Source organism: Sodiomyces alcalophilus (genome assembly GCF_042370955.1).
Source record: "Sodiomyces alcalophilus JCM 7366 unplaced genomic scaffold ACRALscaffold_5, whole genome shotgun sequence".
In the NCBI taxonomy this organism is placed as follows: domain Eukaryota; kingdom Fungi; phylum Ascomycota; class Sordariomycetes; order Glomerellales; family Plectosphaerellaceae; genus Sodiomyces; species Sodiomyces alcalophilus.
Genome location: NW_027263536.1, coordinates 1829832 through 1846994, shown reverse-complemented (window position 1 = coordinate 1846994; position 17163 = coordinate 1829832). Strand labels below are relative to the sequence as shown.

The following is a 17163-nucleotide window of genomic DNA, read 5'->3' as shown; positions in this document are numbered from 1 at the left end:
AAAGGAGACCCAGGAGAGTTATGCTTTATCTAAAGATAACTAGGCCTCTCGGTTTATAAAGACTATAGTCGTATTATACGAGGTGGACAGGATTAACAGGAGGAAGGCTAGGTTAGGTTAAGGGGGACGGATAGTTTAGTTTAGGAGGACGAGGAGGGAGTTAGTGGCCCCGTTAGGTAGAGTTTAGGCCGGCCTATCTATCCCTAGGTCGGGATAGATTAACGGCGGGCCGAACTAGTAACGGTTACCGGCTCCCGTGGACAGGAGCCTTAAAAGGAGGGGCGTGATATCAGGGACATTCTATTTAAGGGAATCGGATAGGACTTAAAGGCGTTAAGGAATATATTAAGGACTCAGAACCGGCCCTAAGGTTAACCCTAGGGATATTTAGGACCGAGTTATATTTTAGGATTATTAAGCTAGCCTAAGACCTATAGTCTTAGAGCCTTAAGTTATTATATACCGATCCTAGGGAGGATAGTTACTAGTTCTTAAGTAGGGTGTTTCCCGTTAAGTCCTGAGTTAAAAGGGCTTAACGAATAATCTTATAATCATTCCCCCCCCTAAGGTTAGCTCCGTGACCTGTTCTTATTATAGTCTTAACGACTCTCTTTACTCCTTATATAAAACCTATAATAGCTAAGGAGGCGGTAAAGCCCTGGTTTATATTTATAAATAGAGGCCTGTTATTCCGACTATACTACTTAGTTATTCCGACTATAGTTTATATATATAACGCACGTAGATAGACTCTTCGGAATACCGATATAGTAACTATAGTCGCAAACCACACCAACGTCTATTAACAAGTTGATTAATTTGATCGCGCGGATCAATTGCGTTGTATTGATGGACAAGCTTATTAGTTCGAAGCTAATAGCAGTAATAGTAGCGCCTCTTCCCTTCCTCGTCCACGCCGCCCACGCCCACGCCCGCGCCCACGGCTATCTTATTCCTGTGACGAGATAACGAACGCGCCGCCTCCTATTCCGTAGATTGACGACGTAGATTGACGACGTAGATTGACGACGTAGATTGACGACGTAGATTAACGACGTAGATCGTAGATTAGCGACGTAGATTAAAAATGTAGATCGATAAGGTAGTAGGAAGATTGGGTCTGATTGGAACTACAGTCGGAATAACCAAGTGGTACAGTCGGAATAACGCGCCTCTTAATATATCCATTTCGCCCCTGAACTTAGCTAAAATAAGCCCTAAATTATAATATAGTAAGGAATTTATCTGCCCGTGTGCCTGGTTCCTACCTATCCAGTACGTTACACCTATATACCTATGTCCCTATGTACCTATATACCTAGGAAAATTATGATGGTTAATAAGATAAGGTAAGGGAAGTAACACAATAGGCGGTACCTATGTATGTACCTATGGTAATTGTATGTACCTACTTAACTTCTATATACAAATTGGGTGTGATACTTAGGGAGATCGGACGTCACGTTATTGGCCCACTAGTTACGGTCGCGGTAGTAGGACTTATGGTCGTTCTAAATAAGCCCTTAAAGAATAGAACACGATATAAATAAAGGACGTTAAATCTACTACGGCGTACCTGACTTATCTATATACTATCTATATATAGCTAGATAGCCGGATTAGATCTATCAACGATAAAAACGATATCTATACTATTATAGTAACTATTAAGTATCCAGCCCTAGCCGAAGGATATATATCCGGGAAGAAAATATAGTAAAGAAGCCTTATTAATAATCTATAACTTAAGGCTAAGTCGTTAGAGTATATAATACTCACTTTTAATACTATAATTAAGAGCTAAATCTCTATACCTAGGGCTAAGGGTACTCCGGCGCCGTTGATAATAACCTCTATACCTATACTGTTATCGTTAATAAGGCCAAAGTATGAGACCTAAAAAGGTAAATATACCAAAAGATAACTACTAGGTGGTCTATCTAGACCAGGCGATAACTCTACAGCTTAATAATATCTTTCAACGGAAGTATACTACGTAAAAGAAGATAGGAAAAGTATAATACGTACGACTAACTACTATTATAGAGTCTGCTGTATAGAGAATAGATACTAATAATACCAGAAGAGTCTATATAAAATTAGGAGGTATAGTATGTAACTATAAGCGGCTAGTCACGAGTTACTTATAAAGTAAGGCCGAATAATTAAATTATCTAAAGCTAAGAAGAAAAGGGGGAAAAGGAGAAATCTCTATAGGTGCTTACGACCTAAATATAATACCGCGGCGACCCACCGGGAATGCGATATAATTAGTCGGAAGATCCAGTGCTTTACCGGATTATATCTATAGGCTTAACCCGTAATATTACCCCCCTCCCCCTTGGGAAGTTATCGGTTTTCAGTATAGGTCGGTAAAGCGTCGTTATTCGTTCTTATTAATTAAATAATAATCCTTTATTAATTAAATAATAACGTCTAGTAATCTTTTTTACTTTAAAATAACCTTTTATAGTTCTGTTTATTCGTTAAAGGGTATCCGAGGCAAGCCCCTTTATAGTTATGCGATTAATTAACGTTCTAAGTAAGGATAGTATTATTATTCGTAATCGGGTCGTATAGTCGTTCCTTCTATAAAAGGTTCTTATAATGTACCTTCCCTAACCGCGTAACTTATTCGTATCGATAATATTATCTTCGTTATCGCCTCTATAATTCTGTTTTCTTCCTTTTTTTTAATAATATCTGCTATTTTTCATAGTATATTTCCTATGGCGTACGGCTTTATTTTATATCGTTTTATTATTCTAACCTCTTATTCCCTTCTATAGAGGATATTTAACGTTCTAGTACTATCCCCGGCCCCTAATATACGCCTTCCTACCCTCCTACGAGCTTAACGACACTTTTACTCACTTATATATAATAATAGGGGGCTAATAATAATAATAATAATAATAATAATAATAATAATAATAATAATAATAATAATAATAATAATAATAATAATAATAATAATAATAATAATAATAATAATAATAATAATAATAATAATAATAATAATAATAATAATAATAATAATAATAATAATAATAATAATAATAATAATAATAATAATAATAATAATAATAATAATAATAATAATAATAATAATAATAATACCGGCGAGGCGGTACCTGCTCCCAACCCGGCTAGTAAGGGGTCACTACTCTTACCTTAACTATAGACCGCTGCACCTAGCTAGCCCGAGCCGCTAAGGCTAAGGGTAAGCATTCCACGGGCGATACTTTTATAGTAGTTAAGAGCCCCGTAAAGCACGCTTATAGGATAAAATATCCTTTTAGAGGAGCCCGTGAGGGCTTCTGCTCTACTTATATTAAAGTAATAGCCTCCGGTTAGGATAGGCAGGGCTACCGTGATTAGTCGGGACCCGGAGCGAGGTTAGCTAAATATAAATACTATAACTATTTAAAGGGCGGTTATAATTACTTTCCTTTTCTGCCTGGAATAGCTAGCCTATTAATAGTACTCTTAGAGGCAGTTAAGGTAGTTAACGATAATCCCTTCTATAGTTCTAAGGCGATAAAGGCGCTCGCTATAGCTTATACGGCTTTCTAGAAGGCGTTAGAAGCTTATAAGAAGACTCCTAGCACTTTATAGGAGGTCGGGCTTATCGCGACGCCTATTAACTTAGGCGCCGGTAAGTCTCGCTTATCGGTCTATATTTTTATTATTATTATTATTCTCTTATTCCGCTATCCTATCTAATCTAGTCTGGGAGCCCTGTTTAGGCTATACAGTCCTTCTTAGATAGTTATAAGGGGGAAAAACCCTCTCGGCTAGAAAAACCCCTATACTCTCCTCTTTAGAGTCAGTGCTGCGTCGGGGCCACGATAGCCTCGGTGGTGGCTTAATACGTATCTGGATCTCACCTTTAGTCTAGTACCTAATAGGAAGGTAGCAGGCTAGGGGTTTCGGGTTAGCCTAGGGGGGGCGGCACCCTATATAGGGGGCCGAATAAGGACCGCGGCGGTTCCGCGCTCCCGAATTCCTCCCTCTATCGGGGTGGCCGGCTTTATTTACGCCTTCCCTTAGGCGGGGGTTTAGCAGGAGCACCTGCATTTATTATATATGCCTGCCGTATTCGGCGGCCTTCCATAGCTATAACTAGCTTAATTAATAATTTTAAGGGCCTCTGCCCTTCTATTTATTTTTCCTCCTATAACCCTTAATTCGCGTTTTTATAGGTTTTCCGGCTATACCGCCCCTTTAATCCTACCCTCTCCGCCGACTCTATACCGTAGCTACTAATAATAGGCGTTTAGTCACGGTTCTAGATAGAGTCTTTTTATTTCGCTACGGTTTATTTATAAATAATATCGCGGGCGGGGGGATAGTAGCTTTAGGGCGGGCTAATAAGATAGGTTATAGTTAGTTAAAAGAAGTAATTAAGAATAACTAGTAACCCTATTCGGTCAATATAAGTGGAGGGGGCGCCTTAAAGGGCGAGTATCGGGTCCGTGTTTAGTGCTAACTGCTTTTTAAGATACTGCCTAAAAAGAATTCTAAGAAGAAGAAGAGTACTTATTATTATAAGCCGGGAGCCGCTTAAGTCCTGCCGTAGGTATTCTTAGGGGATGCCGTTAGGGTGCCGGAGTGGTAACGTCGGGCTACCGGTACTAATTTTAATTAGTTATCTTAGATATACTAAGCGCCTTAGGGGCAATAAGCCCGAAAATATAGAAGTTTACGCTAATATTATTAGGAAGGGTATAGCGTATTGCTAGTATACTAATAGCCGTTAGCCTTACAAGGATATAAGTCGGTCTTATAGTGTTATCCCGGGGGTACCGGGACGGGGTAGCGGGGTTTTAATAGTTTAGAGTAGGTTCCGGCTATAGCCTTAAAGTAATAGTAATATATATTAGAACATCACTAAGAGTTTATAAAGGTAGTTAACGGAGGTAATAAAGGAGTAGTTATAAGTTATAGCCTTTAGGGCGCCGAAGCTATACCGCGCTAACTTAGGGTAGGCCCGAGGTCGACTTATAGTGGTAGTGGCTTCCTTTAAGAGTGCCGCTAGGCGTGCTTACCCCGCTAGCTGCCGCGGCGGTAGCGTTACCCTAGCTAGTTTAGAGTATCGGCTAAACTATCTAAAGGGTATAATCGCTATCCTATTAAAGGTGGCTTCAAGTATCCTTACGGTCCCCCGGTAGTATAGCGGAGCTAATATAATAGGATAGAGTTATAAATATAATACTAATAGCGATAATGCTTTTAAAAGCGGTAATAGGGTAGAGGGTAACGAAACAGAGGCTAAGGAGGCGGGCTAATAGCGCCTTAGCTATACCCTATTAGTGCCGCCGGGGCCCCGGCTTATAGGGCCTTATAATAAGATACGAAATTAAGGTTAGGTGCTATCTTTATCCTAAGACTTCTATATCCAAGTAGTCCCACTATAGGGCCTCCGGTGCGTAGTTTCTTATTATTTCTAGGGCGAGGCGGAAATCGTTTAGGCGGCTAAGGTATAGGAACCACTTCGTAATTGTTTTAGCTTCCTTTAGGTATTCTAGAGCGTTAAAGAGGTCTCCTTAGGTTAAGAGCGGTCTCCCTACGGAGTTATAAAGGTCCCTTTATATCTCCGGGGTGGTATCCTAGTACTATAGAGTAATATACTCTGCTATTTCGGTCCCCTTATCCCTATAAGGGCACTATAGCGTAGTAACGCCTAGGACCCTCGCTTTAAAAAAGAAGACCCTAAGGCCTAGCTTCTTAGTGCGGATCTAGGTAAGGATAGAACTTTATAGCCTTAGGAGACCTCTATATCTTTATAGGTCCTTTTTTCGGGGGCCTCGGTCCGGTACCGCTACGGCGTAAGTCGGACCTCCTATAGACCCGCTACCTCTCTATCCTTTCTTTTATTCTTCGCGGAGGGCGGTATCTAGGTAAGATAAAGATTAAGGGGGGGGATATACGTCTTTTTTTCTAGGACCCGGATCGGAGTGGCTTTATAGGCGCCCGCAATTATTCTAAGGGACTTATTCTAGGCCGTACGGAGGGCCGCAGCGAGACCGTGGTAGGATTTATTAGCGATCCTATAAAAGGTAAAGGCAGATTAGGAGATAGCTAGGCGGATCACGGTAATATAAAGGCGTTAGGCGTTAGCGAAGCTATAGCCCTAGGATACCGCGGCGAGTCGGGTTAGGGTATAGTTCTGGATCGCTAATTTATTTTAAACCTTTTTCTTATACTATAAGAAATTTAGCTTCCGGTCTAGCTATACTCTAAGGAACCTAGTCTCCGTTAAGGGCGGGACTAGGATAGTGCCGAGGTAGATAGGCGTTATAGAGGGGGAGTAAGATTTCGTAAAGGGGATAAAAACGTATTTCGAGGGTTTAAATTAAAGGCCGCTAGCGAGGGACTATTTTTTCTATATTTACTAGGTAGAGGCGCGTCGGTGCCGCGTCTAGGCCTTTATACGGCTAAAAGTAATAATATTCGTGTTATTAATAAAGCCGATTATAGTGGTTTTTACCGTGTATTCGAGTTTTTTATATAGGGTAAATATATATATAATAAAAAGGATTAGCGAGACCGGAGATCCCTATAGAATGCTAGCGCGGAGGGGCTATAAGGCCGCCGCCTAGCTATGAAAGAAAAAGTAGATTATTTAGTCTTAGAGGAAGCTGCTAGTTAGCTAGATAGCCTAGTCCGGGAATCCTTTACCTTTAAGGGACTTAAGGAGTCTAGTATAGGGTATAGTATTAAAGGCCCCGCGTATATTTAGCTAGAGTATTATAGGGGTGCCGCCTAGGGCCTAGGCGGCCCTAACGGCTTTTATAACCCGCTATATAGCCGTTTTTATACTATATCCTAGTCTATTCCCTATTTAGCCTTCTAGGAGGAGGCGGCATTCTTCCGCCACGGCCACGAAACGGTCCGCTATAATTCCTTTAAGTAGTTTCCTTATTATGTGAAAGAGGGATATCGGCCTTTAGCCTTTAGCTATCTCGTAGTCGCTTTATAAGTGGCCCTCCTTTTAGATAATTATAACGGTAGCGGTGCGGTAATATCGCGGAAAGTAACTTAGGGATAGGCAGGCTAAGAGAATCGTGGCTAGGATCTAGTATAGGACCGGGCCGTAGGCCTTAAGAAGGCCTGCTAGGAAGCCGTCTAGGCTGGGAGCGGCCTATAATTTAGTCCGGCGGAGGCGGCCCTAGATATCCGCGGCGGTAATATTTCGGTCTATATCCTAGCCGGGGGGGTATTCCCGCCCTAAAGGCCTAGGGTCCGAGTCTCCGGGAGGGGGAAAGAACTTAGTATATAGGATATCCGCTTTCTTATTATAAGAGGTCGCCGGGTTACCCTAACCTCGGTATAATAGCGGTATTATAAGGGGCCTGGGCGGTTAGTATCCTTTAGTGCAGGCTTATCTTTAGAGCCTCTAGAGAAGTCCTGCTACGCGGAAACCCGTGTTTATAGTGTTATAGACGTGTGTGAAAGAATTTGAAAGAAGTGAAGATATATTCTCTAAAGTGTTAGCTTATAGAACTCTGCGGGACCATGGATAGATATCTATGAAGGTCCTACTAATAAATATATGTGTGACTAATCTAAGCAAACTTTATATAGCAAATACCCTCCTCTGAAAAATAATCGTCCCGATTATCATACCATGTTTCTTTGGGTCTATTCGTTTATCCGTCCAAGCAAAAGAAAAAACTGATATTCTCCCTAATTAAAGCTAAATCTATATAGTTTCGTTTCCGTTTACGAGGGCCAATAACTCAATCGGAGTCCTTTAGCTATTCCGTTACGTTAGAGTTCTGTCGTGATAGTGACTGGGTCTATAGCTACGAGGAAGATATAGGCTGCTATTATTAGATTTACGACAAGGATAGTTATTATAGCGTTTACAACAACGATGGCTATTACTATTAAGGCTGTTTGGCTGCCGGCTAGCCGGGTTTCTTCCGCTTAGGAGCTTTCGAGTTTTTCTGTAATTAGGCGAACTCGTTTTATAGAGCTTTAATCTAAGTCTCGAGTACTACGATCTTTGCCTCTACCGTCTTTTAACTATTAATAGCGTCCGAATTAATTCGTTTAAGTTCCGTCTACAACTATTAGGTCGCGCCGTTCAGCTAGCCGATTCTTCCCTTATAATTATCCCAGAGTTTCTACGAGTAGTCGAGCTTTTATCGGAGGTCGTTACTCTATTAGAGTAGTTTATCGTTAAATACTTTACTTCTATTATCTATTATACTTTCTAGACACTTAATATAGTTATTCTGTCTTACGTCCTAAGCCTTTAATTCGTTCTTCGTGGTATATATAGTCATTATCGGCTATAAGTTCTTTATAGCGCTCTGGCTAGGCATTACTATCGTCGTCTATATCGGGGCCGTGGCAGTGGTGTTATTAGCTCCTATAACTTTCGTCTTCTTCCTAGGATTTATACCTATAAAGTCCTGTATATTGCTAGGCGATCCTAAGCGTTTCTGCTATCTATTATTCTCGCCTCTTTCCCGCTATTACGTAATCTAATTAACTATAACGTCCCGGTTTTTCACGTTTAGCTATTCCGGGCTAATAACTCCCCCGTCCCTAAGAGCCAGAGCGATAATATAATATTTTATAGACGTCTATCCGATAATAAGCTTCTATTTAAGTCTGATTATAAGGTCCGTCTAGTCGGAGAATATAGATCCTAGTAAATAGTCGACTTTAGCTATAGTATACTAGTCGATAGCTCCTTTAGCTCCGGTAATTATAAACCACTAATCGGTAAATAGACGCTTTACTCGGTTATTATTAGTAAGCTATAAAGACGTGTTTACTGCTTTCGTTTATATTATAGTAATATCGGCGGGGGGTTACTAAGCTATGCTTATCTATAAGGCCGGATCGGGCTATAGATCTAAGTTAATCTACTAAGTTAGGTCAGGCTGCTAGTTAGCGGTTATCGGGGCCTCTACGGCCTATAGCTAAGGGGTGTTTATCTGCGTCTAAGGGGCGATCGACTATACCGGGGCCGCTATATCGTTATTACCTCCGTTATCGTATAGGCTAAAGTCGTTATCCCCGTATAAATAAATATTACTATCCGATATTTCGAAGTTTAAGTAATCTATATCCTATTATCTATTATCGCCTACTAACTCGTCGTCCTAGCCGGTTATAAGGAAGCTTATATCTTCCTAGTATCTAAACTTCTTAGTATCGGCTAACGCTCTCTCGAATAGTTATAGTGCGTTCTCCCTATTAAGCAGATAATCATCGTCCTATATACGTTTATTTATAGTATCCTATATATCTTACTAGTTATTAATCTATTGTTTTAGCTCCGTTCGTAAATATATAATAAGCGGCGTGCCACGCCTCCGCTAGATATAGGCTTAGGTCGTTACCGTCGATAAACTAGTTGAAATTTTCGACCTTCTTCCTATTACTACCACTTACCACCGTCCAGCTAGTATAAAATATCATAGTGGCCTTTTAATCCTAATTATTTCGTCGCTATTCCGCTAAGAGGAATAGTAGTATATTATAAAACCACTTATACGAGCGGTAGTTCTTATATAGATATTTCGAAATTATCTTAAGCAGCTTAATACTCTCCTCCGCCCTATTATAAATAAATTAGCATTACTTAAGGCTAGGAGCAATATCCTTACCTTTCTTAGCTATAATAAACTTCGTGTCCGGGAGTTATATATATGCTATAATATATAATATAGAATTAAGTCCGTGGGTATAATAAATATTATAGAAAAGGGGGTATAATATCTATAGGCTCTAAAGGACCGGTAAGGAAGAATAGCAGATCGTTATTAGAGTCGTCCGGCCTAGGTAGATATAAGTTCTGTCTTATCCAGAGTATAGCTATATTAGGCGAAAATACAAAGCAGCGTAAAAGGTATTTAATCGTTCTTCCTATTCAGGAAACGGTAAGTCGCCTCGCGTTCTTTCTTCCGTTTATAAGGTTAATCTATAAGTAAGGTGACTTTAATTATATTCGTGTAATTCGTCTTTTAGCTTTATTCATATAAGGGAGTGGAGTCAGTACTAATTTAGGGGGGGAAGAAAGTAAAAGATAATAGCAGGGATAGGAAAAAGGGGTATTCTTTATTATTTTAAAGCGCTCCGTCTCGTCGCGTCGTCGTATACACGCTTCTTCTTTATATAACAGTTATACGGCTATTTTCTTTATATAATAGTCTTAATCAGTTAGTTTCTCCGAAATCCATCTCTTAATATTCCGCGTTATCCCTGCGTCGGCCATAAGGGAGTATCAGTTCAATAGCTCTTTAGTCCCTTTATCTACTAGCGCCGATTATTCCTTCTTCCGCCTCTTCGTTACTAGTCGTCTAGCCCGTTAGTTCCGCCATGGTAATCGGGTCCCGCCTCTCAAAATCGTAAACCATATCGCTCGTATTTTCTATTAACAGCTATTAAGGGTACTACTCGTCGTATTATACAGGCTAGCCTTTCTATTTACCCAGGTATTCCGTCTATAAACGTCCCTTAATTTTTCTTACTCGCCGTCTCTATAACTTTTCGATATTATAGGACTTCTATTCGCCGTTATCTCCGTCTACGACCACCGGTCCCGGCTTTGTTCGCTCTCTATAAAACGGGTCCTTAGTTAATACTAGTATAAGCTACGCGATCGATACCACTCTATAGACTCGCCACGACTAAGGGGAATCTAATTCGTATATAAAAGGATTAATTACTCTAACTACTTAGAAAGGTCCGACCCTCTATTATAACTACTTCCTTAAGTCGTAAGCTTATCCCGGAAGCTTATATCCACGGTATAAACAAAGATATACGGGATCGCCTACTTTAAAGGTATACGGATATTACGTTATATTATACTATCGTTTTATATCGGCTATAGCGATTATTACTAAGTGCTCCGCCTCTTAGTAATATAGCTGCCTAATATACTCGGTCCACTCCCTATTATAGGTTTACGGAGCACCTATACCGACTATTAAATATATAACTATCTATAAGCGGAATCTAAGGAGGAATTCGTTTAGGGAGGTATTAAGCGTTTCGGTATATACTTAATTCAAAGCATACTATACTACTAGGATAATATCTATCCACGGAATATCGCTAATAGAGGTATAATATCTTAGGATAATTTCCATAGACTGGTTCTTCTATTCGGATAATCCGTTAGTTTATATATACCACGCCGTCGAGATTACTAGCAGCACTCCTAAGGCCTTAAATAACTCGCGCCAGAATTTTAATATAAATTTCGGGTCCCTATCGGATATCATCCTCGTAGGCAGGCCCTAGTCCGTTAGCTATAGTATCCGGAGTAGCAGTTCCGCCTAATCCTTAGCTATATATATCGAATATCCGGGTATAAGAATCGTCTTTTTACTAGTCTTATAGGTGACTATAAGCATAGTATCGAGTTTATCTATTAACTTACTCTTAATTATCTAGAATAGCTGCCGGTATTCCGTGGGTAATAAACCGACTATAAAGTCGATTATAATTACGGAAAATAGTATTACCGGTGGTAGAATAGGTTATAGTTCTCTAAGCGGTTTTTATCGATCTATAATATTCTCTAGGCATACTAGGTAATATCTTATCCACTCCGCCACGGCACCCACTTTACCTTTAAAGCTAAAGTTATCCAGGGCGTGTATTATTTGTTTTTTACTAAAATAGTAATTATCGTTATACACTATCTATAGAACCTTTTTAATAAGTTTACGGGGCACCACTAACCTTAGTTTATTAGCTTCTCCGACCGTATATAATAGTCCGTTCTTAAGTCGGGTTAGTAGAGGTCTTATTAGTCTACCGCTAGAAGTCCGTCTATCGGTTTATCTAGCGTTAATTTTATCGATTATAGCTTTATATTTCGGATCCTCCTGGTATACTTATTAGAACTCCCTCTTTAAATCGTCTAGTATTACGTAGTCCACTACTATATAAGTTAAGGAGTATTCGTCTACGTCTATTAACAGCCTTAGGTCCGAGATAGCTATATATACTACTAATACCTTATTATGCTCGGTCTATATATTATCTAACTCGCTATTATAGGCCTATTTCTTCTTATCTATCCTTTTCGCTTTTTAAGTTCCTATTAATGCCTTAGAATCCTTATCGTTTACCGTCGGCAGTTAAGATAGTGCGTCTAATACCACGTTCTATTGTCCCGGAATATAGCGGATATCTAGGCGAAATTAACTAAGAAAAGTGGACGCTACTATTAGGCGCGGATTTAGCTTATTAATATCTATCGTCTTTAGAGATATTTAGCCGATGATCCCTTTCGTCGCTTAGTGATTAGTAAGAACCACTATAGGCTTATAGCAGGATTATAGGCGTGTTCGGAGCATTTTACAGGCCTAGACCAGGGCGTAGATCTCTAGCTCTATCGCTTTATATCGCGATTCCGCTACTATTAGCTTTCTTAAGAGGATAAGTATCGGGTAAATAGCATTAACTAGGATTTTACCGCTATCCCACGGCTTCGCTAGATAAACGAGGAACACTCCTAGACCGTTTATACTAGCGTCTAGGTTTAAGAAGGTAGTCTTATCGGGAATATAGTGATATAACCTTATTTCTTCTATAACCTATTTCTATATAATCTTAAAAGCCTGCTATTCGATATCTATAGGCTTATAAGTTAACTTACCTGTTTATTTTTGCCTTAAATGCTTAGGTGCGTATACGGTAATCTACCCGGCCTTTTTCGTGTCGTTAAGTATAATCGTTTTCTATCGCTATAAAGGCTCGACTTTAACTCGGAACCATAGGATAAATCGCCGTAGAAATCCCATTTTACTAATATATATCTCTAGGTTACTAAGCTTTTCGGGTATTTTAATTTACTATCGTGCTTTAATTCGATCGGATATAGTATATAGACCTAAGCCGTCTACTTTAAAACCGAGTAATTAAACCGAATTATATACGTAGAAGGACTTTACTAAAGATAGTGCTAGCCAGATATCTTCGAATAGCTTTAGTACGGTCCGGAGGTATACTATATATTCTTCGAAGGTGTCTAAAAAGATAATAATATCGTTAATATACGCCCTATAAAAATAGCGATGCTTAAACAGTCTCTAGTCTATAAATCGTTACCTAAACGGTAATAAGTTTCGGAAACCTATTAGTACCACCTCTAGGCGTTCCAATCCTCTAGGGGATATAATCGTTATCCTCTCTGTATACTCTTCCTTTATAGGTAGCTAATAAAAGAAAAAGCTAGCGTCGAAGGCGCTAAACCACTTCTTCCCTTATAAATACTAAATAATCTCGTCCTATAATAGAATCGGGTATACGTCTAGCAGAACGGCCGCGTTAAGCTTTCGTAGATCCATAACCACTCTACCTTTCTTTAGCTTCTATACTATACGCTATACTATAAATACTAGGAAAGCGAAAGGGGTCGGTACTTTCTGCTATATTATACGTCCGACCTTATATATCCCGTCGAACTTATTATCGAGTAGGTTATAATCTTCTCCGCTAAGTTAAAAGGGCCTCGAGTATAAGTTTATCTTCTATTATCTATCGATTAGATCGACTCGTATCCGTTTATTAGGGGGTAAAGGTATAATTCCTTTATCACGCTATATATTAAAAGATTCTAATAACTTAACGATTTCCTAAGCCTTCGGTAAGTCTATCGTATATATATACACGCCGTCTTTTATTATGATTTTAGGTACGTCTTCCGGCCGTTCCGTCTTTATATCGCTATACTTCTCTTTATCCGCTCTAGGTTTATCGTATCTACCGTTCTTTATCGTGTCGTCTATTATAATCTTCTAGAGTTCCTCGGGGGTGGCCCTTAGTAATTAGAGTACTAATTTAGAGTCCTTAAACTCTCCGTGTTCTTCTATTACTATTAACGCATAAGCGTTTACCCAGTTAACCTCTTCGACTTCCTCGTCGTCCTATAAGTCTATTAGCCGGCCTATTCTTTTATTTCTACATAGTACTTTTAGTTTATCCGAATCCTTTATATAATATACCACCTTAGGGGTATCTATATCGTATATATATCGTATTATATCGTGTTTCGGGTCTAGATTAAAGTAAAATTCGTAGTTCTTAGGTAAGTTTATATACCGTATAGGTATAAATATAGCTATATATAGCGGCACTATAATAGTCTATGCTATTATAACTCGGCGTTAGTATCTGCCTATAGGCTTTCTACGATACCCGATAATTAGGATCCGTATACTATAATATCCTGCTATCCTTAGGGTGCCGGAAGAATATAGGATATCGACACTAAAGGTCTTTAGGAAGGTTCCTCCGAGCAGCATATTTAGTTCTAGGTCGTCGATTACCTAGCCTATAATTATAAAGTAACCTATAACTAGGGTGTCTCGGATATAGCCGCCGATATAAAAGTCGAAAGTAGCGACCTCCTATACTTAGATTATCCCCGTAAGTCCCTTTATCGGCTTCGGGTCTATAACTATTCCGTATTAGACGTTCTTCCTATATTTTATTAGCCAGTTTCTATCGACTAGAATTAAGGTATATCCAGAGTCTATATAGACTTCCGTGGTGTCGCCGTCGGGTATAAATTTAATTGCTATCTTATAGTGTGTGTGTCGCTCGAATCCGGGTTTTACTAACGCCTATACGTCGATGATTTCGTGTGGCTTAAATACGAAGTGGTAGCTAAGTTTATCGGGCTTAGGTGGCCTTAGTGGCTTTATATCGGCTATCGTCGGTTTTGCCTCCTTATCGGTGGGCTTTATATATATGGCTTCGGATCCATACTATATATCGGTGGATTATATTTATATAAGGTCTTCCGTGCAGATCGCTAGTTCGGTTAGTTATATTATTATTAGGTCGCCTATATAAGATTCCGCAGGCCCGGATAACGTTTCTGGATCCTCTAGTATGGTTATCTTAGTTACCGCTAGGATAATAAGAGCTTTATAAGAGCCCTATCCCTTTAGCTTCGGCTCTATATAGGTGTTTAAAAATACGTGTTAAAAAAGCTATATATTACTAGGGAAATAGGCGTTATATTTTCTATACTAGTATATCAGTGGCTTCGGCGATTACGGTAAGGCGGGAGTCTATAAGGTCTATCGTTAATATACTAAGGTTTATTCTCCTAACTTACGTTTATACGTTTATCGGTTACTTATATAGGATCGGCCGGCTTAGCCTATAAAATAAGAATAATAAACGTTAATTTCGCTATTAGCTAAATCCTCCTTACTAATCTTATAAATATATATCTCCTCGCCCTCGCTAAGTATTTTATTAATAAGAATATAGCCTTTTTCACGTAAATCTTCTTTATCGGTATCTTTACCGGGGTTATCCTCCGCTATATACACCACTTAGTAGTCGCGATTACCGTTACCTTTTACCTATTACCGTATACGTCGCTAATATAGGTAACGCTCCTCGCGGAACTAGCGTCCGCCTTTATAAAACTAATAGCCTCTACGAACGCGGTTACCACGGTTATTATTACCTCTACGACCCTAGAATAATCTATCGCGGTTACTAAAGTTATTTCCCTACGATCGGCCTTTTCTAAAGCCGCTATAATTACTAAAGCGATTTCCGCCGTTATTAAATTAGCCTTTATCGAAGTTTCCGCCTTAACGTCCCTAGTTCGCGTATTCGCCTATCTCGTTTACCTCGTCTATAGGGGCCGCCTCTGCTATATATACGATTAGGCGAGTCTCTAGGATTATCTATACAGGAACTTTAGCGTAGGGTGTACTAACGTTAACGTAAGGTACGGTCTATTATACCGATAAAGGTCCTAGTTAATCTACACGAAATATACTATACTATAATTAGTGTCTTAGAGAGAGCTATCGGTTAATAATCTAATCCTTAATCTATCGGATAAATTCGTCTATATACTTATTTATATCCGGTCGGGCATAGATTTCTCTAAGAGATAAGTTAATTCTATTCTAGATTTCCTACTATATATTAAGATTAGTATAGGGGCTAATTTCCGAGGCTCTATATAGATAGGTAAGGTGATTTACTAATTCTATAAACGCTTTGCCGTCGATAATATCCCTAGCTATTATAAGCGGCTGGTTATAGGTTAATCGTACTAAGTAAGGCCGAATAATTATATTAGCTAGAATTAAGGAGAGGAAAGGAAAAGGTTTATAGAGAAGTGCAGGATTTGCTAGGTTTATACGAATCCGCGGTAAGGGCAGCGCGAGGTCCGAGCGTCGGGTCTGCGTGCTAATTAGCGGTTCCGGCCTTATACCGGAATTATACTTTCGAGGGGTTAACCTATAATATTACCCCCCTCCTCCCCCCCCGGGGCCGTAAAAACTAAGCGCCGAGTCCGTTTTCCTTAAACACGTCGCGAGGGAGGCGTGTATCCTCCCTTACGTCGGGTATATTCGAGTCGCATAGCGCTCACGGCGACCTTACTCCTAGGTCGCTAACTATCAGGGACATTCCATTTAAGGGAATCGGGTAGGACTTAGAGGCGTTAAGGAATACGTTAAGAACCCGGAATCGGCCCTAAGGTTAACCCTAGGGATATCTAGGACTAAGTTATATTTAGGATTATTAAGCTAGCCTAAGACCTATAGTCTTAGAGCCTCAGGTTATTATATACCGATCCTAAGGAGGACAGTCACTAGTCCTTAAGTAGGGTATTTCCCGTTAAGTCTTAAGTTAAAAGGGCTTAACAAATAATCTTATAATTATTCCCCCCTAAGGTTAGCTTCGTGACCTATTCTTATTATAGTCTTAACGACTCTCTTTACTCCTTATATAAAACCTATAATATTTTATTTATTTTAACCGTTTACGGGTATAACGACTATTAAGAGTTCGAAAAACTAGTTATTTTTTAAATCCTATTATTACCCCTAACTAGTACCTAAGATACCCCCTAAGCGCACCACCACTATTCGTACCCGGGATACTTCCCCCGCTACTAAAAAAGCTAAAGCCGGGCTATTAGGCGCTAATCGCGAGTAATCCCTTACGCCTAAGTTAGAGGATAAAGATAGTAACCCCGAATTTAAGATTCGCGGATAAGCTAACCCGGACGCTCGTGATCCTATAATAGGACCACTACTTAACTAAAGGACCCCTTAAGTTATCCGGATAGGACCCTAATTCGATATTAAAGACCTTAAGAGCCGCCTCCCCGGCATTTTATTATCGGCGGAACTCGAT

General features: G+C 39.6%; 1 protein-coding gene across 1 annotated transcript; it reads left to right on the top strand.

Moving 5' to 3' along the window:
- Positions 1 to 1391: 1391 nt before the first annotated feature.
- ACRALDRAFT_211837 (uncharacterized protein) lies at positions 1392 to 12371 on the top strand (the record flags this gene model as incomplete). Its single annotated transcript, XM_071023794.1, has 3 exons — positions 1392 to 1400; positions 2891 to 3152; positions 12346 to 12371. 3 exons carry the CDS (start codon positions 1392 to 1394, stop codon positions 12369 to 12371), a joined length of 297 nt encoding a protein of 98 aa, XP_070874218.1.
- Positions 12372 to 17163: the final 4792 nt, after the last annotated feature.